Source organism: Aythya marila, assembly GCF_965140915.1.
Source record: "Aythya marila genome assembly, chromosome: Z".
NCBI classification, from domain to species: Eukaryota; Metazoa; Chordata; class Aves; order Anseriformes; family Anatidae; genus Aythya; species Aythya marila.
In genome coordinates this window covers 20,900,653-20,924,788 of record NC_139080.1, presented here as the reverse complement: position 1 = coordinate 20,924,788, position 24,136 = coordinate 20,900,653, and the positions used below count along the sequence as shown (strand labels likewise).

General features: G+C 40.0%; 1 protein-coding gene across 3 annotated transcripts in view; it reads left to right on the top strand.

The window, feature by feature from the left end:
• ERCC8 (ERCC excision repair 8, CSA ubiquitin ligase complex subunit) overlaps nucleotides 1-6,591 on the top strand; it is a gene marked incomplete at its 5' end in the record, with an annotated part of 33,573 nt that extends 26,982 nt beyond the window's left edge. For all 3 annotated transcript variants that reach the window (XM_082783563.1, XM_082783564.1, XM_082783565.1), the window contains 2 exons: nucleotides 3,846-3,932; nucleotides 6,205-6,591. In XM_082783563.1, the coding sequence (XP_082639689.1) occupies nucleotides 3,846-3,932; nucleotides 6,205-6,273 (156 nt within the window). In that variant the 3' untranslated portion in view covers nucleotides 6,274-6,591. The remainder of the gene's footprint in view (nucleotides 1-3,845; nucleotides 3,933-6,204) is intronic.
• Between the last annotated feature and the right edge of the window lie 17,545 nt (nucleotides 6,592-24,136).

The window sequence follows — 24,136 nt, the reverse complement described above, 5'->3', positions numbered from 1 at the left end:
AGTAGGTGTATGCTTGGTCACTATAGCTGTAGGTTTATGTTGACAGAAACTTCAATTGTTTATCCACTGTGATCCCTGATTCTCTTTTAGACTCACACTTTACCACAGTACAGTTCTGCATTCTTGAACTCTGGCTGGATTTTCTTTTTCATTAAATGTCCTTGCTTTTGGTAGTATTAAATTGTTTCTCTGATGGAATCACATTATTATAGTCTTTGTGTCAACACTAAAGGTAGTGGCAGTGGTATTTCATCTGTTTATGTTCACACTTGTGCTTCCAAATAGCTCATTCTCTCTTGAGACAATTACATTGATATGTAATATAATTCATATATAATGTAATTCATATATAATGTAATATAATTCTAATATAATATGTATAATTATAAATATAATATATAATATAATTCACATATATATAATTCTTCATATAATTCTTCATATAATTCACCTAGAAATTATGATTTCCTAGTTACATCTCCTTTTTTTGAGAATGCAGCCACATTTGTAAAATGTATAGTTACTTACTCTATTTTACTCTTGCAAACAATATTAAATCAGTTTGTTAGTTACTCAGAACTGTTCATTTCTATTTTCAGTTGAACTAATTGTAAATAAAATCAATTTTGCTTGATAAAAGCTGATAATTTGCAAAATGTTTTGCCTTGTTTTATTTATATTCCTAATATCTTAACTCTTCATTAACCTATTCCTTTGTTCATCTTTCCACTGTCTTGTTTAGGATTAAAGAAATGTCAATTAGTTCTTTAACATCTGTATTATTCCACTTATAGTTTAGTTTTTCTGAATGGTGTATTAGCTCACTTTCTGCTTTGTCATATTTCATTTATTTGTCATTAAGACATAATCAGGCCAGAAGTTTTCTGAGACAACTCTTCTAAGTCTCTTTTCAAGTTACTCACCTACTGGTGACATTTTCTCACAACTTTCTTACTTTTTAGCACATCCAAAACTGGTAAACTCTGTTGATATGAAGCAAAGTCTACATCTGTTCTGTATAGGTTTTACCATTTCCACCTAATAGTTGGTCTCTATCTTTGTTAGTTTTTTTTTTCTTTTTTTTTGTATTAATATTATTTTTACACTTTTTTTCTTTCTTCAACCCTCCTAAATTGCTTTTTCTATCCACATCTTGATATGGTCAGTAGTTTTTCCGTACTGTTTTTCCCATGTTCAAAGCTTCTGGCGGATATTGATTGCAACCAGCCCTTTACTTTCTTTCTGTTTATTTAGCTGTATTTTAATCACTATAATCGTTTCAACTCATAACTGGCCTAGTCTCTAAAGGCACTTCTACATTGCACTAATTTTGTATTTGAGGTGAGAAGTTTCTTTTGTTTGATCAGAACCATGTAATCAGATATGATCCCAGATACCCAAGCAGCTAGCTATTTGCAATCCAATGATATTACTCTTTGTTCTTATTAGGTCCAAATTAATTAGCAGGTTTGTGTGGAAAACCTTTTGTGTTTGAGATACTGTGTGGAGCTATCTCCACAGGGTGGTAAGAGATTTAGTTAATGTGTGTATATATCCCATATGAGATCCTGGGAATAGAGCCATAAAATCCACTATATTATTGTTGGCCTATTTTTTTCTTACGTAAATCTCTTTGTGAAGTTAATAAGATGTTAGTCTGCTTGAGTAATAAGAACTGCAGAATTTGGCCCATTAATAAGAGCCATTAATCTAATCAGAGGTAGGTAATTTCAGGGGTGGTGTGGAAGAGGAAATCCTCATTGTGAAATCTTTTAGATGATGTTTACTGTTCGATTAAATATGCTGGATACCATTGTGCGACGTTAACTGCTTAAAATAATTTAAGTAAACAAACAAGACCTACGTTTCCCTCTCAGAAAAAGAAATGCAGTAAAGCCCCACGCACAAATAACATGTCATAAAATATTAGCCATGCCCCAGGAACCAGTGTTGTTCTAAATTATAGTTACTTTTATTGTTCAGGAAATGCCAATGATATCTGCAAAGGTACAGTGTAGGCAAGTACAGTGTAGGACAACACATAAAGATAACTAAAAGTGAGATTCAGCCTTATTGCAACCTTTCCTCAGAGTTTTAAAGCATCATATGGAAATATTATACTATACTGTACTGTAAACATGAAAGGAGCTTTATCCGCTGGCTCTTCTTTTGACTGACTTTGTGTGAGTCACCATTTCACGTTGTAATAATTAATTGTAAATATTAGTCAATGCAGTGTGTATTAACTGAAGATCTTGCAATCTCAGGATCAGAAAATGAGACAAGTATTAATAAAGATTAAGTGGAAATATGCTGATGTCCCCATTACATTGCTTACAAAGCAGAATTTGGGGGGGGGAGGGGGGGAGTTGCTTGTTTTAAAGTTCAAGTGATATTGTGCATCCTGCCAAAGATAGGATGATTGAGTAGATTATAGCTGACAGGATAAAGTGAGATTTGACCTGTACCTTGGTGTAACTTTGACCTGTAGTCTTCTATTAAGCAAGATAAGTAGGTTGTTTCTCTATCATAAAACTATAAACTCTAAACTTCTATGTGTTTTATGTGTGAGTAACTTCATTCGTGGGAGTGGTTTTACAGAAGTATGTTAGCTCACTTGAATAAAACTACCCACTAACACCCAAGACTAAATGGGTATTTTTGAGGAATTAGGCATTAGGTTCTGACACCATCATTGCGATTCAGGCAGTTCTAGAATTGGACATACAGAACACAGGAGACATTCTGCAAAGATGGAACTGAAATAATTTTTATGTTGGATCAACATATAATAATTATGCACATATGCACAGAGTTATTATCTTGGGTTCTGAAGCCAGCACATTTAAAACAAAGCTTTTTGACTGTCGGCTTGAATACAGAAAAAATATTTTAATTAAAATTCAGCAGTTTAAACACATGACAGTACTCAAGTGTTGCCAGACATTTTATATAATAAGCTGGAGTATGACTAAAAGTTGAAGGTGTAAGAGAATAACTTTGTGCTTGTTCATTTGGAAAATATAAGTACTGTTAGTGTAAAATGTAATGCAAAGGTGGTGCAGTATTTCTCATTAGCAAAACATTCTCTGTTTAAAATGACAGAGAAGTTCATATTCGAGCGAACTACATAGATAAAGCTGTATTTGACTGTTCAGTGCAGAGACTGTTTGCTTCCATGTGTTTGCAGGGTGCCTTGCACAATGGGATCTCAGTCCTTTGTCATTACCATAATAAATAGGGTTATTTATATTAAAAATAATAAATCGGTCTTTCTGATCTCTGCCTTACCAGCAGGACACAGGTTTCATATTGTTCTTTATTTGTTCTTTTCCTTCCCTAGGCAGACTGAAACTATGTTTTCTTAATACTTCTTTGCTCCATACTTATACATTCTTCTGGCATGTATCTTTTTAAATGATTTTGAGTTGATTCATACTTTTTAGTTACATCAAAAAATCGTTTCCTCCCCCCTCCCCTCTTTTTTTTTTCCTTTTTCTTACTTCCCCATTGACAATAAATCATCCTTTAAGCTTACTAACTTTTGAAATAGATTTCTCTTCAGGACCTGTGAAAGAGGGAAGAAGAAAAGTGCATTTAAGCGATAAAGTTAATTTAAATAAGAACTGTAGTGTTTTGGTGAGTGGTTTGGGGAAATACCAAAACTTACCCTTTTTGCTTAGCATATTTCTAAAGCATGTTGTTTATCAAGATTATATTACAAACTCGAGATGATATATTTGTCTTTATTTCTAAATAAATATGTCAGACACTTTTTTTTTTCTGAACTTTGTTCTCTATCCAGTATATTTGTATAGGAGTCATTTTTGCTTGCTTTCTTAAAGGAACTTTATAGTGGTGGCAAAGACTGTAATATCCTCGCATGGATACCAGCTCTTCGAGAGCCAGTTCCTGATGATGTTTCTGACAAGGTAATTATAATTAATATTTTGCCAGTTTAAACTATGTTTTTTATGACTGTTATACTTGGGGGGAAAAATAATTACATAGGAAGTAGGTGTTAGATCATCAGTATTTGTACCAATTGCTGATTTAGAGAATCACCTACTGCTTCAGTGCAGCCTGAACAGGTTGCGTTGGGGTTTTGAGAGGGCTTTTTCATTGGGAGTCTTATATAATCTTTTGCAGATATCTAGCTTCTTGTTTGATTAAAAGTAGTAATTTTCCTTTGGCTATAAGTCTTTCAACTTTCACTTTAAGTTCCTTAATTTCCATACTGTTTTATGTAGTTTATGCTAGTTTGGAATTGGAAAGGTACCAAAGATTGTATTTCAATTTGTTTAGAAATATACAGTTTACTGAACAATAAGATTAGGGGTGCTATACTTCATACCCAAATATTTTTGATGCAGAAATATGATGATTCTAGTAAGCTAACTGTAGTATCTGATGCAAGACATTCAGACTGTTAGCAGGAAGATCATTATAGCAGTGTTTTCCAAGAGTGTATGTTTTTCCTCTTTATATTAGATCCTGGCCATAAAAATTTGAATGAACAGTTTGAGGGGAAGGGGAAAAAATTCTAGATATCAAGAAACTGAAACCATTCACAAAATCAGAGCATGACAAACCGTATTTGTGTTAATAAATAGAGAGATAGTAATGTTTTGGCTCATAGCATACAAAAAAATCCACTTTTTTAAATTTCTGAAATGTTTCATTTTGGGCGGGAAATGATAGGAGTTGTAACAGTTTTGTAACATTTCTTTGCTTTGAAACGTGACATATTTCAAAACTATCCTATGTTACTAAACACTAAAACAAAACAACACAAAATACATTGCATGCTTATCTCTGATTATAACTGCCACTTTAAGTATGACATTATGGAGCTGTCAAATGTGCCATTGTTTTGAAAGCTGTTAAGCTGCACTTGTTATTTGCAAATTTTGTAAATTAGCACTGCCTCAGAAGGAAGCAGTTCTGCCCTCCACCAGCTACTGGTTCCTGCTACCTCTCATGAACAGGCATTTGAGTGCCTGTATGGGCAGAATATGAACCCAGGACAGAAGTAAACAAGAAAAACAGTTTTACCCAGAGTCTGAACTATGTGTAGAATCAGAACTATTTAGTGCAGTGTATGATTGCATGTACCAATGAGTGGATGCAAAGGAAGCTGAGGTGAGAACTAGCTGCTGGGTGGAGAAGGGTTTGAGAGCAGCCCTGAGGAGAAAGACCTGGCTGTGTTGGTGGGTGAGAAGTTCATCATGAGCCAGCAATGTGTGCTTGCAGCCCAGAAAGCCAACAATATCCTGGGCTGCATCAGAAGAAGCATGGCCAGAGGAGCAAGGAGGGTGACTGTCTCCCTCTGCTCTGCTCTCATGAGTCTCTGCCTGGAGTCCTGCATTCAGCTCTGGGACCCCATTACAAGAAGGACATGGAGCTGTTAGAACAAGTCCAGAGGAGGGCTGGAGCATCTCCTACAAAGACTGGCTGAGGGAGTACAGGTTGTTCAGCCTGGAGAGAAGACTCTGGGGAGACCTTAGAGCAGCCTACCAGTACCTAAAGGGGGCCTGCAGGAAAGCTGGGGAGGGACTCTTTGTCAGGGAGTGGAGTGATAGGACAAGGGGGAATGGTTTTAAACTAAAAGAAGGTAGGGTTAGATTAGATATAAGGAAGAAATTCTTTACTGTGAGGGTGGTGAGGCAGTGGCATAGGTTGTCCAAAGCTGTAGATGCTGCATCCCTGAAGGTGCTCAAGGCCAGGCTGGATGGGGCTTTGAGCAACCTGGTCTGGTGGGAGGTGTTCCTGCCCATGGTGGGTTGGATCTGGTTGGTCTTTAAGGTCCTTTCCAACAGAAACCATTCTGTGTGTCTGGAGGTGGACAGAGGCCAGGACTACCTCTTGAAGCAGTAGTGCCAAGTTATACGAGGATAGTGAAATTATGATTCAGAAAGCAGTAATATCTATCTGTAATATCTGTCTATCATATGTAAAGCTTTCAGCCAGTGCTTCAGATATTTTCGTTGAAAATAGAATTAAATATTGTTTCTTCTCATAATTTATCTTGACTCAAAACAGCAAAATGGCCAAAGAAGAATGGCCAAAAAAAATACAATACCCATAAGGCACACAGTAGTTTGTCTACAGATAGTAGTTTAAGAAATGCCTTTAGCATTGACCTAATTTGATTTTATTATTTTTAATTAAGCAAACCACTGAGAGAATTTTTATTTTCTTTAGTGTCTGCCTCAGCAGCATTTAAATCCAGCATATGAAGATGCATGGAGCAGCAGTGATGATGAAGGCTGAATTTCAATTACGTGGCAATATAAAATTGACATTCAAGCACTGCATTCAAGGACTTTATCTACAGAAGTGGATGTTGTCAGATTTATTGTGACCGGATTCCATGTAATGTTCTGTTAAAGCAAGGTCTTTCAGAAATGTTTCCACTTTTCTCTTTGTTTTTTTGTTTGTTTGTTTATTTTATTCACTGTTACTGCCACGTCTAAAGGATTACTTTTTCAGATTTACTGATATTTATACTTACCCTTTTGTATTTGTATATTTTGTTCAGTATTGAACAACTGATAAAGAAAAAAATAAAAAGCCCTTGGGACCAGTTAATATTGCATTGTTTCTGGTATCACTAATACATAGCGAGATAATCCCTCCGTTTCAGAGAGAGATGATACAAAGTATTTTGCCTTAAGGAGGACTAGCTCAGGGTTACTTTAAGTTTATTTTTGCAATGTCTACATGGAGTGGAGTGCGTCCATTTTCAACTGCCTATGTGCTGTGGGAGCCAACAGGATTTTGTGGTGTTCTTTTACATTTTATTAATTTTGCTTCAGTTATGTTCATCTATATTCAGTTCAGAAATAGAGGTATAGCTGGGATCGTCTGTTCAAGTATTTGTATGGTGATCCCATCTGCTAGTATCTTAATCTGTCCCATAAAGTTAAGAAAAGAGATTAGTTTTATTTTTGTTTTTATCACTCCTGCTAAAAGGTTTTCAAGATAAGGGTTCCGTGTATGCCTCGCTCACATCACTTGCCAGTATGAAGAATTCCCAGACAGAAACATGCTTGAGGTATAGTATTAAGGCGAAGAACAGTCAAGTCAGACATATCGATGTAGTCCTTCAAAACTGCTCTGATCTGAATTTGTGGTCCAAATACTTTCTATGTTTTGGAAAGGAGGAGTTTTTTGGATGCGTTGTCTAATCTCAGTCACTAGTTTGTGCCTCAGACATAGTCTAATCATCAACCAGAGACCTGAGCTGGAGATTCGCATCAGATTTCCATACAGTTATTCCAGTAAAAAAATTCCTTTCAAAACAGATGTGATGCTATGAGCAAAAGTTCATGTAGAAGAAAAAAAATACTGTATAAATAAATGAAAGAAAGTAAGTTAATCTTTGTATAATGTGTATTGTTAGGTCAATTAGTATGCATTCTGGAATTAATTCACTGTGCTTTTGTATTTTAATATCTATACAAGATAGAGACAGTTTCTATATCAGTCTAGAAGTGGAATAATACAAAGTGAGGAGTGGGCATATCAAGGGAATGTTATGATTAAACAAGTTTCATACATAGTGCAGATTTGCTGAGGCAGACCTAAAATTTAATTTGACCTGTTAGATTGATAGCTGGTAGGTGAAAGACTTCCAGAAGTTTCAAAGAAGGTTACTTTAAGGACCAACCTATCATTTTAAAAGACTAGAGAAGAGCATTTTCTACTTTTTTTTTTTTTTTATATAATAGTTTTCACTAGCAATGGTGATTCTAATGATGATCTTCCATCTAAAAGTGGAAAACTTGGGGTACAAATTTGAAGCAAGATTACACATTTTTATTTTATTTTAAAAAATATTATTAAGGGTGACTTTTTTTTTTTGCATGTGATAAGTGTTCATATCAATATTGTATATTTCAACTGCAATGCATGCATTTGGTATTTGATTTTCTAAAATGTTGCTCAGTGAGTCATAGCAAAGCTCCTTATCAAAGAATAAAGTAATTATTTTTTCAATCAGTTTTCAATTGTCTGTAACATGACCATAAATGGTGTTGATGTAAGAAAAAAAGTTCACAAATGCACATGCACACCAAAAAAAAAAAAAAAAATCAAGAGTACAGGTCTGTGGTGGCCTTGTGACAGGTAGAATGGTGTATAAAATGGGGGAGGTAGAGAAATCTAAATTTATTTAAGAAGGTGAGAAATTATAAAAGCAAAAGCCATAAACGAGTGTTGTATTATTTCTGTTATTTTTTTTTTGAATGGCCTTTTTGTCTTAAGTTCCCTTTCCCATGCTTTGAACACAGTCATTGAAGTTGGAAGGATCAGCTGAAGATCACCTAGCACAAGCTCCCTGCTTGAAGCATGGTAACCTAGAGCAGGTCAAACTGGACTGTGTCCAGTTGGGTTGTGATCATCTCCACAACTTCTGAACGTGTTCCAGTGTTTGAGCACCCTCAGTAGAAGTTTCTTCTTAGGTTTAAATCACATTTTCTGTATTTCAGTTTGCACCCAGTGCCTCCTGCCTCATTGCTGGATATCACTGAGAGGTGTCTGACTTTCTCTTCTCTATGCTGCCTTTTCTTCACTCCCATCAGGTGTCTCTAGATGTTGATATGGTTCCCCTGAACCGTCTCCTTTCCAAGCTAAATAGTCCCAGCCCTTTCAGCCCCTCCTCATGTGAAGGATCACCCCCCTCAGCTTGCTGATGGCACTCTTCCTAATGCAACCCAAGATGCTGATGGCCTTCTTTGCTGCAAGGGTGCATTGCAGCAAAGTTCATGGAGTCCAGCAAAACTCCCACATCCTTTTCAACAAAGTTGCTAGCAGGATGGTCCGTGGCTCATTCTGGGTCATGTTTTTTGTTTTTTTTTTTCCCCGAGAGCTGCATTTGGCATTTTGCTTTATTGAACATCATGCGATTGCTGTTTGCCTGTTTCTCCCATGTGTTGAGGTCCCTCTGAATGGCAGCAGCAGCACAACCATCTGCTGTGCCAAGCACTCCTCCCAGTCATATGTCATCTGCAAACTTGTTGGAGGCGCATCCTGTTTTATCATCCAGGTCATTAGTGAAGTTGTTAAGCAGTACTGGCTCCAGTATGCACCTGTGGCATGTACCACTACTGACTGGCCTCCGACGGGGCTTTAAGCCACTAATTGCAAGCCTCTGGGCCTGGCACTTCACCCACTTGTCACTCTGTCTCACTGTCCACTAACCTAGTTTGTACCTTTTTCAGCTTATGTGTAAGGATGCTTTGGGAGATGGTATCAAAAGCCTTACTGAAGTCAGGGCAGGTTTCACCCACTGTTCTCCCCTCACCTGCCAAGCTAGACGAATCCTTGGAGAAGGCTAGAAGGAGGATCAGTCACGATTTCCCCAGTGTATACCCATACTTACTGCTCCCAGTCACCTTCTTTTGCTTCACTTGTCTGGAAATGGTTTCCAGGGTTACTTGTATTACCTTCACAGGGAGGGAGAGGAGGTTGACTGGCCTGTATCCTCCTCCTTGACCTTGAATTTACAGTTCTCAGAAACCCCTCCTGCTAGCCATGACCTTTCCAAGATAATTGGGAGTATCTTTGCAGTGACATCAGCTGTGGGTGCATCCAGTCACGCACAAGAAACTTGTGTATATCCAGCCTGTGCAGCTGTTCCCTAACAGATTCTTCTTCGCCAAGGGTGACTCTTCCTTTTTGCAGACTTTTGGTTCATCTCAGGGACTTGGAATTGCTAAAGGCCAGTTTCATGTGTGAGTATTGTGGCAAAGAAGCATTGAGTACCTCAGTCTTTTCCATGTCCTTTGTCTCCAGTTACCTTGCCCACGCTTTCAGTGGGCGCACACATTCCCTAGTTTTTCTTTTGCTGCTGATATACCCATAGAAGGCTTTCTTTTTGCATTCACTTTCATCACCAGATTTAAGTCCAGATGGTTTTTGGCTTTCCTAACCCCATCAGACATACATATATATGTATATTTTAATATTCCTGCCTGCTTCCACCTCTTGTACACTTCCTATTTGAATCTTGAGTTTTGTCAGGAGCTCTTTTTGATCCTCACAGATATCTTTCCACCTTTGCCTGATTTCCTGTGAGTAGGGATGGATCATGCTTGAACTTAGGGGAGGTGAAAATCAACCAGCTCTCCTGGACCCATCTTCTTTCCAGGGCCAAGTCACATGGGATTCTTTCACACAGAACCCTAAATATATTGAAATGTGGGAAAAAGGGTAATTTTCCCACTACATTTAGCATTGATGTGGCCTCACCTTGAATATTGTGTGCAGTTCAGTGGTCCACAATGCAAAAAGGAAGTATCGAGAGGAAGGTAGCAGAGCTGGTAACAGGGCTGGAAGGCCTGTCCTGTGAGGAGAGGCTGGGGACACGAGGGTTGTCCAGTGAGGAGAACAGGGGGCCAAGAGGTGGCCTGACTGGAAGAAGGGGAGGCAGAGGGAGAGGTGCTGGTCTCTGCTCCCTGGTCACCAATGACAGGACACAAGGGAATGGCAGAAAGCACAGGGGGAGGTTCAGAGTGGACATTAGGAAAATTCCTTTACCCTGAGGGTGGTCGAACACCGGAACAGGTTTCACAGGGAGGTGGTTGATGCCCCAGGCCTGTCAATGATCAAGAGGCATTTGGACAATGCCCTCAGTAACATGATTTACCTTTTGGTTAGCCCTGAAGTGGCCAAGCAGTTGGACCAGGAGGTCTGTGAAGGTCCCTTCCAACTGAACTGTTCTGCTCTGATCTATTCCTCTCTGCCTTTACAGGGCTCATTTTCATGCTGTTGCAGGATAACTTTTTGCATCACACCAATTTTGCATAAGCTGTGCCATGAATGCAACGTGGGATTCAGCTCAGGAAGAGGTGGGCTGTGGATTATCTGCCCAAGTATTTATTTCTTCAGGTACCTGTTGGGTTAGTGTTTGATGCTGTCACAGACAGCTAAAAATAGGAATTAGTTGCCTGGGGGGGTTATTGCTCCTATTAACACCTATTATCTCTTACACAGGCATCTTCCCATATTCTCTTCTGCTATCAGTTGATGATGTTCTCCTTCCTCCTGATGGAAGGAGAGATGTTTCTGGTGAGGGAAGTTAGAAATGTCTCTGTCTCATCTGGGTGAGAATCCAGGCCGATTCTACAATCAAGCAGCTGCAAACCTTCAGTATAATGGCAGTAGCTCATAGGTGATGTTCTTTTGAAACCTTTTGGTAGTGTGCATCATCTCAGACATCAGTTTCTGTGAAAATTCTTCTAGAATTCCTGTGAATTTTTTCTGAATGTAGTAAATTTATTATTTATGTTTTCCAGATATTTGTAATGTACTAATTAAATCTGAATTTTCCCCTTCTTTTGTGACTACTTTGTTTCTATGCTTATAGCACATATTTTTATAGTATTTGAGCTCTTTCAGAGCCAGAAACACAGCAAGTGGGGTAATGTAAACTTCATTGCACTTCTTGTGTCAGTCAAAAAAACAAAAACAAACAAACAAAAAAAAACCACAGACTTTTGAAAATCTGGTGTCAGAAGGAGTGCTATATTCATGTTGAAATGAAGTCATTTACTAAGAGACAACTAGCTAATTTTAGGTTCATGTTAAAAAGAGTAAGAAAGTTTAGAGTTGGAGAAGAGTTTGAGCTGAATTGGAGAGCGCTTCATTTCAGTAGCAGGTACTGGGATTTAGCAGTCATACTCTATGTTAGAATACACAGAAAACTGTTTTCATCCTTTCAAGTCATTCCAGGAATTTACCGCTGCTTGGAAGACTCACTTTGCATCCCAAGGAAGATGAGAAGACTTTTATTTGAGCTTGACACACAAGGTACCAAAAGAGGGGAAAGAATGTATTTATTCTGACAAGAGATCGAAGAATTTCCATTCCCTTCTAGCTGAGCGAAACAATGGAGATGGAAGCCAGTCTTATCCAGCCCAACTTAAGAAATCCAGATCACCTGAGAAAAACCTCCTTCAGCCTGAGTGAGAGCTGAGCTCTGTGGTCAGACAGGACTCCTTGATTATTTATGTCTATATTATGACACTTGAAGAATTGGGCATCCAGACATCCAAGCAACAAGCAGATTGTTTTTTCCTGTTCCTGTCCTGTTTTTCCTGGGGGAAAGTATTAGCACATGAGCATACAGAGACAGTTAACTCCCAAATTCTGGTAAAAACAGGTTAATGCCGTGTGCTTACCTGCTTTTGCCCCTTTCTCTATACCCAATATACTCTCTCTTATACTTGCTCTTATATTATGCTCATGAGACTGAAAATGCAGGTATTTGTTTGCCACCTTTTCCAGCATTGTTTGGATTTGTAGTCAGGCCAGGCTTCACACTGCACAAGACATCTTTTTTAATCAATAATAAGTTCCTTGTATACTCAGTCAGCTTAAATTGTATGACCTGTATGACACCCGTCATTGCAAAGCTGAAAATTTATTGGATTTGGGAATATCAACAGAATTTACTTTTTCCCTGATGTTTACCTTTGTGTTACAGCCCTTATCCTACCTTGTATGTATATGTGTGTGTGTGTATATATATATATATATGGAAGACATATATGATATATGTATATAGGGTATATATATATACACATATATATACATGTATATATGTAATAGAAATGATACTGTTTTGGCACCATTAGAGGAAAGTTCTTACTTTTCTTCTTACCAAATTTTAGCACAGGCAAAAGTCTACTGCACACAGTTGAGAATTGTAAGCTCTTCGCTGAGTATTGGTCAAGGACCTGTCATGGTGAACATGTAGCCTTAGTATGAGCTTAGCACAAATAAAGTTCAAGATACATGGTTAACTAATGGGCGTATTAGTAAAGCCATGGGAAACATCCTGCTACTTTTTTTTGACATAAAACAAATAGGGATTAGTGTGGTTACGGCAGTCCACAAAGAGAGAGTCTGAGTACTTGCCATGTGCATAGCCACTGAGATGTGTGCTGAGGTTTTGACACCCAAAAGACATTCTTGAAGGCAAGACTGGTTTCAGTAGAGAGCAGTTACCTGCTTGTAGCATCCGACTAAATGAAAATATGTAAAACATATAATTGAAGTCCTTTTCTGTAGTTAAAGATGAGTTACAAAATGGACATGCCTTCTTCCTCCTCCCCTTGTTTTTGTTTTCTTTTGGTCTATTTTATGAAAACAATGGGAATGGAGGATAAAAAGGCATGACTGTGTGGCCAGGAATTCAGGCAGGTGCATAACTGCTGCCCACAGTTTCATCCCTCCTAATCATATCCGTGCGCTGTGTGGTCAGCCTTACCCACCAGCCCACACGTCCTGCCGGGATGACAGCTAACCGGTGTCATCCACTATGCTGGCTGCCTGCAACCACCCCACTCCTGCCAAATTCACCAGGCCTGAGACACTGGGAAAAAAAAAAAAAAAAAAAAAAAAAGAGAGAGAGAGAGAGATTATTTTTGGTTTTGCATTTCAGTTTTGTGCTAAGAAGGAGACTTCCAGTCAAGGAGGTCTGTACAGAATCCCAGAAGGGCTGAGGCTGGCAGGGACCTCTGGGTCCATCTGGCCCAGCCTCTGCTCCAGCAGGGACACCCAGAGCAGGCTGCCCAGGACCATGTCCTGGTGGCTTCTGGAGATCTCCAAGGAGGAGACCCCACAGCCTGTCTGGGCATCCTGTGCCAGTGCTCTGTCACCTGCAGAGCACAGAGGTGCTTCCTGGTGTTCAGGGGGAACCTCCTGTGTTCCAGTTTGTGCTCATTGCCTCTTGTCCTGGCACTGAGAAGAGCCTGGCTCTGTCCTCTTTGCAACTCACCCCTTCAAACGCTTACAGACATGGGTGACATGCCCCTCAGCTGCCTCTTCTCCAGGCTGAGCGTCCCAGCTCTCTCAGCCTCTCCTCACAGGAGAGGTGCTACTGTCCCAGAACACCTTGAAGATTACAAATCCACCTTTTTCTTGCAGCTGTGGGACAGAGCTGCATAAGTGATCCTAAAAAGGTTTCATAGTAAATTTCCTCATGTCAAATTGGAGATTAACATCAGCAGTTTAAATCAGTCCAACCAGTTATTTTTACAGCCATATGTTTATAATCTAGAGTAACATGTTTAAGCAAGAATGGGGTAATTTACTCAGCAACAAAAATAATATGTCTTTGTTTAATGCAGAATAGAGTAACACAGGGGGCCGAGAAAAGAGGGGTTATTAAAAAGGTGTTTTGCTTATCTCAGTGGCTGTGTTTGAAAGATACCGAGCATTTTCTGTTCCTGTTGACTGCAAGCATTTATTTATCAGGATACTTGTTTCAGATCAGTTGCAAGTGTTAGCATACTTGTTTTGTATTAGTTATAATAGGCTAAGGTATTCTTCTAAGGCTAAGGTCTTAGCCTCCAATAGGATCATTAAAATATTCTAACAAAATCTGAAATCATATTTTTAGAAAAGTTAGATCCAAAAAAAATGAATTCATAATAAATGAAAGAATATGTTATGCTCTTGCTGGAGACCATTGGGAAGAACAGCCTTACATTTGGTAGCAAGCCAGTTCCATTTGTATTTAAAATTTAAAGTTGACTCATAATCCTCTGTGTTAGTAGTTCAGGGTGGCCTCTGAAGGAACTGTAGCTATTAATGCTTGCCTGCATTGTGCTACTTTCATCCACAGAAATGTGTCTGGGTCTGCACAGCGAAACTTTAATCTGTCAGGACTATTTTAAGAAAGACAGCTAGTCTGGGGGAAAGAGAGAGAGAGAAGGGAATCCTTTCTTGTAACTTAGGGTTTGTCTTCTCTGCAGGCAGCAGCATAATCCAGACATGTTAACTCTGGCTGCAGCAGCCCTACCTAACGTGGTGCTCCTCCATTCGCCCATGTGGAGCTTCCTGCTGCCACGGCCAGGCTGCTGTCCTTGCTCCTGCGTGCGCACGCTTCTCTCCTGTTCCTGGTGGATTTACCCACCAAAAGAGCACAGTGAATGCAGCAGCCCGGGGAGCCCATGTTTGCTGTAATGAGAGACATGCTGAAGAGGAGGTGTAGGGTAAGAATACCGAGTTCTCATGTTTTGTGGCAGTCAGGAGGGAGTGTCTCCGGTTGCTCAACACTTAATTACTGTTGCTATCGCCTCCTACACTGTGCTGTAACTCCTAAGGAAATCAGCTGATTATGATTCTCATGCTAGCAAACATGGAAAAAAAAATGTTTGGGGACTTTGTAAAATGGATTTGAATGAAGCTGTTTTCTTTTGCCTATTACTACTACTTGCAGGTGGAGCATGTGGCCTAGAGAATACATCTTCCTACACAGAGTGTGCATAACCACCCTTCTGATTTGAATCTAAGCAACCAAAGTAGCCAAATGGCCTGACACTGTCCCGTGGTTTTGCACGGCCACCGTGAAACAGGATCCTTACGCCATGCAGGACTTCTGCACATCTCCTGTGGGAAATGTCGCATTTGGCACTCACTCGCAGTGTGTGGCACGTTCTCAGGGGAGTGCACAAGTTGTTTCCCAGGGGAAAAAAAATAATAATAAATGCATCTCTCAAGTTGCACAGAGCTCCGCCATCTGAATGCTATTCATCATTGTTTATAAAGAAAGTTTCCAGAACATTTAATTGTTTTGCACGCAGCTAATATACCTGAGGGCCTAAGTGAATGTGCGAAACAGCTGCTTCATCCTGTTCTGCCACTATAGATACCTATTAAAGTTTATGTTGACTAATGAAGTATATCAAAGTAATTTAAATAACACTCCGTGATGGGCTGTCCTGTTAAATGCAGGTATCTGTGAGACATGCAGACTTCTGGGATATGAGTGATACTGCTGCTTAGCAGAGTTGCCCTGTGTTGGGATTATAGGCTTCAGGACTTCAGCAGGCTTGTTCTGTCTACCCTAAATATGTAATAAGGTCTTCTCAGTTGTATATCTCACATCAGTAGGAAAGCTTGTATGTCCCAGCAACCTTGAGAACTGAGCCAGCAAAGTTTCTTTTCCTGCCAGAGAGAGGAAAAAATGTAGAAGTCAAAGGGTGGAGTGTGGTCCGGTAGCTCACCAGCCTGCTCAAGCATTAAGCTTAACAGGCAGAGGAAGGATGAAGGTGAAAGAAGAACAGAAGCCTTTCTAGTTTACAGAAGGGAAGGTAGAGCCCTGTTTGTGCATGCACAGGGCATGGATGCTTAACAAACCTGTGCTGCAGCAGTGTGTCATCCAGGCAGTGCCCACCACTGGGCTCCCCAACCTCCCAGACCTCAGTGGGTGAAGGCGCTGCTCCACACATGGGCTGTGAGAGCAATGTACCCCACACAGCTCCATCTTCCCTCTGTCTCCACTGCTTTACCCAGAGGCAGTTCAGTTCAAGTCTTTCACAGTCTCCAGCTCCTGCCTCTAATCACTGCTGTTAATTTGCATCTCCTTTCTCTGCTCTCTGCTGCACACAGCCATGCCCACACACAGCTCGCTGAGCCGGGGCTCAGTCCCAGCCTGTCTCCACACTCAAATCTTCAACTTTCTGCTCACTGAGTAGTGTTCATCAAGCTCTTCTGCTTAGAATTGGTGTTCTCTTTGCTTTGGAAATATCACCCATCCTCCACAGGCAGCTCTTCAGCCCATCCTCCCCTTGCTTCCCCATTTCCATTTGGCTGGCACAGCTACGTGCTTAGGTGCATACAGCGGTTTGCCAGGTCAAATAGTGTTTTTGAGCAGAACGTGAGAGCTTTGATCTGAAACCTATTTGGCTATGCTAGGGCTGAACTGTACCCACAGAACAAGGCAAATTGGAGGGAGGATTCATTAACTTTTTCGTAACCCTATGTGAACATATACGGGCAGTTTCTAGAGTAACAGCTGCTTTTTAACTCACTTGGACCCAGTGCAATATACTTCTGCAAAGAGCTCATTAGCTCCCACATTGCAGCTTTTGTTCATTAAGTCACTAGGAAAAGGTTGTCCTGAAAACCTGACATTTAAATATTAATTTTGATTTACAATTGACCTGTTTTCATTGTTGTTTTACCCGGTCAACTACAGCTTCTTAATATCTTACTCTTAATAAAAAAATCTATCATATAAATGCTTGATCTCTAGTTTATGTAAAAGGAGAGTTAGTTAAATAAGTGTAACCGAAGTATTGCAGAAAATCAGGAGCACTACTAATTGCCATATTAAAGTGTTTCCCAATTTTACAACTTTGCAATATAGAAAGGTTGCCAGATTTGTTCCTTATCCTGATTTGTAAATGCTACCTCTCCATAATCTTTCTGTACTCAAATTTCTCTACCAAAATTTCACATTTTTGGCTTTTTCCTGTGATTTTCTAAATGCCTTTTCACCTTAATCTTAGGCAAGTTCAAATTGAGTTCTTAATTTCTTTTAAAGTGTTCTCCATTGCCTTGTCTTCCTTCATCATATCTAAGACCAGCAGCCCCCACAACATGAAGCTGTAAGCTCTGCCCCATCCAGCATTGAGATTTTACCACTTTTTCCCATATAACTATTCATAAAATCTCATCTTTTTGTTTGTTTGTTTGTTTTTGTGTTCAGTGTCTCAGAGTCCATTAGCTTTCATTCCCTCACCTCCCATCTTGATGACTTCCTCTTTACTTCCCATGCCTACCACCTATTTAATGAAAGGTGCCACAAATTTTACAGTCATTAGATCATTCCTGTACTAAGATCTAGCTAATTGTTTTTACCTTGTTTGTTTTTTTTTTTTTTGGTTTGTTTGTTTGTTTGCTTGTTTGTTTTGTTTGTTTGTTTGTTTTACCCTTTTTTTATATATATTTGCTTTTATTCTTACACTATGTCACTTCCTCTTTCAGCCACTTTTCTTTCCTTTCAATACAGTCCATAATTCTGACCTAACCTGTGTGAGCAATTTTTGTTCATTTACTCTTCCAGCAAGTATCTCCACCCTTTTTATGACCTTACACCAAGCTGGTCTACCCAGGTTATAACTTCTCATTCTTATCAGATTTCAAGACCCACTTCTGTCATTATGTCCTAGAAAATGAGTCAGACATTTGTTTATGGTTACATCTTAAATATTCATGAGATTTTTCTGCACTGTGCTCTCAGCTGCATCACATGCTTTCCCATTGTCCTGGGTGTCTAAAACCATCAGTAACCTAGAGAATGGAAAACTGGTTGTAGCCAACAAACATATCTCGCTTCTCCTGCATGATCACATCATCCACTCCTCTTCATTTCTCCTGTCCAAAAGCTTTTACCCCTTCTTTGTATTAAGATTCATATATTCTTGGTCCTAGAGTACAGGTACGGTAAACAAGTGAATGATTTAATATAGTAGGTAAACCTTCACCTAAGATTAGCAGTAAAACCAAGTAGTCTTTGATTACATTTATGGATGTATTCTAAGGTTTTAAAAGATAATTAACAAAGAAATACAGAGGATATCTACAGAACATCGCATAGAGTGCCTATACAGAGATGCTTGATGCTGCTAATGATTGATGATCTGTTGTCAGAAACGCTTTGAAGAAAATGATAGCTGTCCCAGAGCTGATACAACCTGAGTCCATGCTGCACAACGCAGCCAAGAAGACTTCCCAGACTGGCACTGTAGAAATCTGCAAGTGCGTAGATATTATCCCAAACCCACCCCACGTTATCTCCCTCAGCACTACCACCTTTTGCAGGAGACAAAGTCATTCCCGGAGATGGCAAGGTCAGGCAGAGTCAGCAGGAAGAGCCCTGCTCCACCACCTCCACCGCCACTGCCTGACAGGTCTGCACCGCAGCAGCCACCAGAGTCTGCAGTGCTGGAGCCCCTCGGGGCTGTTCAGCTCAAGACAGGCTGAACAGGCACAGGGACGTCCTGGCAGTTTGGGCGAGGGAGTTCAAAGCAGTTAAAATTAACTTTGCCCCACCTCAGGTGGCAAGAAGGAAAGCTCTTTGTGCAGGACTAGATTGCTTCTTCAGCCTCCATGCACAAAAATCCTGCTGTCTTGGCAGAGTCCTTAAAAGAAATCCGGCGTAATGGAAAGAATTTGTATGGAAACTGCCCTGCTTTGTCTGCTCAGGTTATTTCTCTCTCTCTGTCTCTCTCTCTTTTCTATCTAATCCATCTTCCTTTCACATTTTTTGACCATTCTCAGCCTCCCCACCTTCCTTTGTGGCCTGTTGAGGGGGTGAAGGGGGAACAAGGTGTTTCCTTAGGAACTCTAATCTAAAAGCCTTTTAACTGTTAAAGATTAACCATTAAAACATCTGTGGAAAAGCACACATTTCCCTGACACTTGACTCTTGCCTGCCACATTCTGAAACTCTGCTATTAGCAATGCTTCAATGGCTCAATCACACTTCACAGGCTGGTAGCAAGACACGCTCAAATCTTATGTGGAAAACAACCAAACACAGGCTAAAGGAGTATGCCCGCCTGGGGAGGCACAAAAGCTGCTGACAGCGAATGAGCCAGTGTGAGACCTGTCTTTCAGTGGCACTATTTGCTGGAGATCTCAATTTTGATGAAGCTTCCTAGTGAGCTCCTTGATTCTGCAAGGCTTGGGCACTTGCAGTGTGGAGGGCAGGAGGGCTGCACACATGCCCACACAGAGACAGATGGATGAATGCAGTGAATCAGGCCCAGGTGGAGGAGTTCAGACATAAAAGGGCCTTTTGGAGAGGATGAAGGGCATGTCTGGCTGGAAAAGCAAAGCTCTGAAATGACCCCATTAGACCTAATATGATACAGATAAGAAAACCCAATGCTAAAGCACTGGTAGCAGATAGAGTCATATATCCTGGAAAAGACCTTCAGGACCACCAAGTCAAGCCATCAGCCTGACTTATGAAATCCCATCAGTAAAACACATCCCTCAGAGCCATGTCCCAACTTTTCTTGAATACTTCCAGGGATGGTGACTCCAGCACTTCCCTATCAGCCCACTCCAGTGCTTGGCCACCCTCTGCATGAAGAAATTCTTCTCAATGTGCAATCTAAACTGCCCCTGGTGCAACTTGAGGCTGTGAGAGAGTTTTCAAAACGGTGTTTATGCTCAAGTTGAATTTGGGAGTTCAAACTTGACCTAAATGCTCAGAACTTTACAACTTCACCTGGACTTCCCTGCAAGATTAAGAGATACAGATATTTGAACCTTTCCCTCACACAAGATGAACAAAAGTAGTTGCTACTATCAGTGAGAGTTTTCCTGCACAGTATTTTGCTTAATCCTTCTTTAGTGACACTGAAATATTTGTTTTAACTTTAAGTCACCGGAGAAGCTGTTTCATCATTTAGGCTGAAATAGCTAAACTCTTTTTTAAATAAAGAGTAGGAGGCAGACTGAACTGTGAGATCATTTTTGCTTTCAGGAATTTCAGCAAAATTTCAAATGGCCTTTCAATTTCTGTCTTAAAAAGAAAAACAATTTTTTCTTTCACAAATTCTGCTGTAAATTCACCTGGATCTTCTTGCAGAATCAAAGACCTGGGACAAGAACTGACCAAACTGACAACCAGAGCATGGGAGAAATGGAATGATGCTGGCTTTTCATAGTTCTTTATTTTTAATTGCTATTTTATTTTTGTATGGTTATTTGTTCATTACTATTACATCAACTGGTAGTATTTAGGATGACTTACCTCAGTATTCTCTTCCATATTCAAGGCCTTAGACCCGAAGGATCAGGGTGCATGTCCTGACAAAGAGCCCTAATTCCTGCATGGCCTCATATATGAAAATGCTGCCACCAGAAGAAGCAAAGGTGCATGGAAACAACTTCTTTTTGTTTGTCTTGAGAACTTGATGAAGAGACAAAGTGCCTTAAAAATGGCTGAGAGAGAATAGTAAGCACAATAATTTAGACCTTTCTGTGTGTCACATTGACATTATATCTGCAGAGTGAGATTTCATCTGCATTCATATGTATGAGCTTGTGTAGCCTCTGAGACTATGAGATATATGTAGAACTCATTATAAGCAATAAAGACCAAGATCAAGCCGAGGGAAGCCTAGCAGACAAGAGCATGAGATGTCTCTAAAAATGCTGCTATTAAGTTCAAAATTTCCATTCTGTCCTCTTACAGCATCTCTCAGTAAGCAAAGGTGGGCACGATAAATACAATCACGGTTTACTTCAACCACAGTAAATCCTCTGGATAAGACGATAGTCAGGAAGGAAGCAGCAAAGGGAGAAAGCTTCAGAGTGTCCTTTAGAAATACTTGAGAAGCCGTGTTATAATGACAGAAAAGAACTGGCTGCCTTATTTAACAGTTTTCTAATATCCAGTGTCTAAGCTTTGAAGAGAAACTACTGGCTTATAAGATTACAGAGCTCATCCCCATCTCCCTCCCTCTAAAAATCATCTGTGTGTATCACATGCACAGAGAAAGCAGTACCTCTGCTGCAAAAACAGCCTAAGAATGTAGCTCTTGCAAACCTCCCTGAAAATTTGACTCCCAAAATGTATCCAACCAAAGAACATCAGGCTCTGTGTTACTCAGTAGTACTATGCTGTTGATTAACACTAGAGTAATTCATTGAACCGTAACAACAAAGAAAGTGTAAGCTTTGTTTTGAAAGACTAGGATTTTTTTATATAAGATTCAACATGCTGTAAAGAATTGCATTAATCTCTGTTTGAGCTGTTCTTGTAACTCATTATTTTGCCTGTAGCTACACTAGAGTGAGTGTTAAGGCATGTCAAAATGGGTGGAGATATGAAAACAAGTCCACTTAAAAGGATTTTTTCTCAGCTCCCACCTACACATACGAGTCAGATAATGCTCTGCCATCTGATATGAAGCCACATTCCCAATTCCACCTGTTATTCTTGACCTATTTAAATTCTCAGCCCAACAGTAAAGAAATTGCAGAAGAGGAGGAATGACAGCTCCTGCCGTGAGTCGCTCGCTGTTGCCCAACATGTCCCCAGATGCAGCAGCCAAAGTCCTCCTGGGAGAGCATCCTCAGGGCCAGCACAGCCCCCACAGTAGCCACCCCAGCAGCAGCCCCATTGCATTTCAAGGCTATTACTGACAACTCTCATTTCTCAGCTAAACTAGGAAGACTGAGACCTGTTTTTTGAAGAAAACATTTGGTTTATTCAGTTTAGACTAAAAGTTTCACTAGTTTGTTTGGAGATTTTTTTTCCCACTTTGCTTCCACACTGGCCCCAGACTCCTCTACAGAACATTTTGGGTTTTAGGGCAGATTCTCCAAGGCAGAATGAATTTTTAAAGTCACACTTCTACTCATATCTTTAACCCTCACCTTGAGTGTCTCTATTTGATAGCTCTGCTGCACTCCTTCAAGCACATGAAGGAGATGGTTTATTTGCAAAAACACATTGCTCTGAACTGTTAGCAGTGACTTTTTCACAGAGTAGAAATTCTAGAACTTTTAGCACTTTGGAAAACAAACAAACAAACAGAGTACAAACAAAAACAGAGTACTCAGAGCACTTCTGGAAGCACATCTCCCACCTGACCAGCAGCAGTGATGTGTGTTAGTATTGCCTACTTAAAACTCTTCACTCTCTTTTCACTCTCATGGAAAAACCTGCCTTGAAGATCAATGACATTATGGGAATAAAAATGCATTTGTGCTGGCCTGTTAATTTTGAATCATCTGCTTGTCTGCCATGGGCTGCACAGGATTTTTTCCATGAGGCACTAACAAAGCCAGGCCAGTAAAACCTCCCAAAGGAGGCAATGCTCAGCCCAGTAGCAGCACAAGCAACTGCTGGATTAGCTGATGGAGTCAGCTCCTCTGCTCTGCTCTCCTCTCTTGCCATGGTTCCTACCGAGCACAGTCAGCTCTGTCAGCCTCAGCAGCCTCACAAGTGCTTGCTGAGCCCTCAAGGAAACACTCGTTCCTTGCTCTGTGCTTGCTGTTGCTGTTGTTATGCTACTTACAGACACTTGAGCTGGCACAAATACGAGGAGTCCAGCTATGTTTATGTGAATTTTTGCAATTGATAATGCTGCAAGTGTGTGTCTTCCTTTAGAAGAAGATCTTTAACAACAATTGGCAGGCATGTGTTGTCTTGCTTGGGGCTGGTGGTGGTCCACGTGCTTCCTGTGAAAACCTCACATTTGATTGCAAAGGTTAAATAAAAAAGGGATAAGAGCAATGCTCTGAGTAAAAGTCTCTGCTATAATCCAAGACTGTCTACTTCCCTCATGGAAGAAAAGATGGTCATGAGTATGCGTGTCTGTGCTAGCTGGCCAGGGGTGTGTAGAAAGGATCAGACTTGTCTGGAGAGCACTAGGAATAGACCCATGTAAGTGAATGGGAACTACTGAGCACAGGTTGTCTATCTGCACGTCATTTTATTTTCATTTTATTTCATTGTGGTCTTATAACTCAAACTATAGGCTGTTTCAGGTCTCAGGTTGTGCCAGGGAAGGCTTAGAATGGACTCCATGGACTCTTCATGCAGAGGATGGTCAGGCACTGGAACCAGATGCAAGGGAAGCAGTGGAGTGCACAGCCTGGAGGTATTTATTGTGGATGGGGCACTAATGGACATGGTTTAGAGATGGGACTCGGTAGGACAGGTTGATGGTTGGACTTGATGACCTTGAAGGTCTCTGCCAAACTTTTATGCTCATAGAATTGAGTTGATTCTAAGATGCTAACTGCTACCCCTTCCAGATGGTGTAAAAGGCACAAAGGAGAGGAGGTGCAAGAAAGAAGCAGAGTGCGTCCTCTCCTAAAAGAAGACATATAGGAGTATGATGTACTTAGATAGTACATGTAGGAAGATGTCCTTAACACATCTGTCCTAGAAAAAAAAACACATCTGTCCTAGAAAAAAAAAAAAATTGAATATGTATGTATATATATATATATATATATATATATATATATATATATATGAAGAATTGGCTTTTTTGCTTTTTGGCTTTTTTTTTTTTTTTTTTTTTTTTTTTGTATTTTCATTTTAATTTCAGAAGACTTATTTTAAGCTACATGATCTGTGATTGTATTAAAGGTATGAGAGACCACAGAAGAAGCGTAATTAGCTATGAAATGTAATCTAGATTTCTATTTATTGACCACAGTCACGTGAAAAGAGTCAGCAGTTTTAGAGACCCTATGGTATAGCTGATTGCAACCTAATGGCTTCAGATGCAACAGTTACACAAATAAAACATTGATTGGTAATTAGGTTATGGGATTTCATTTTCAGGAACTGCTGCCTTTC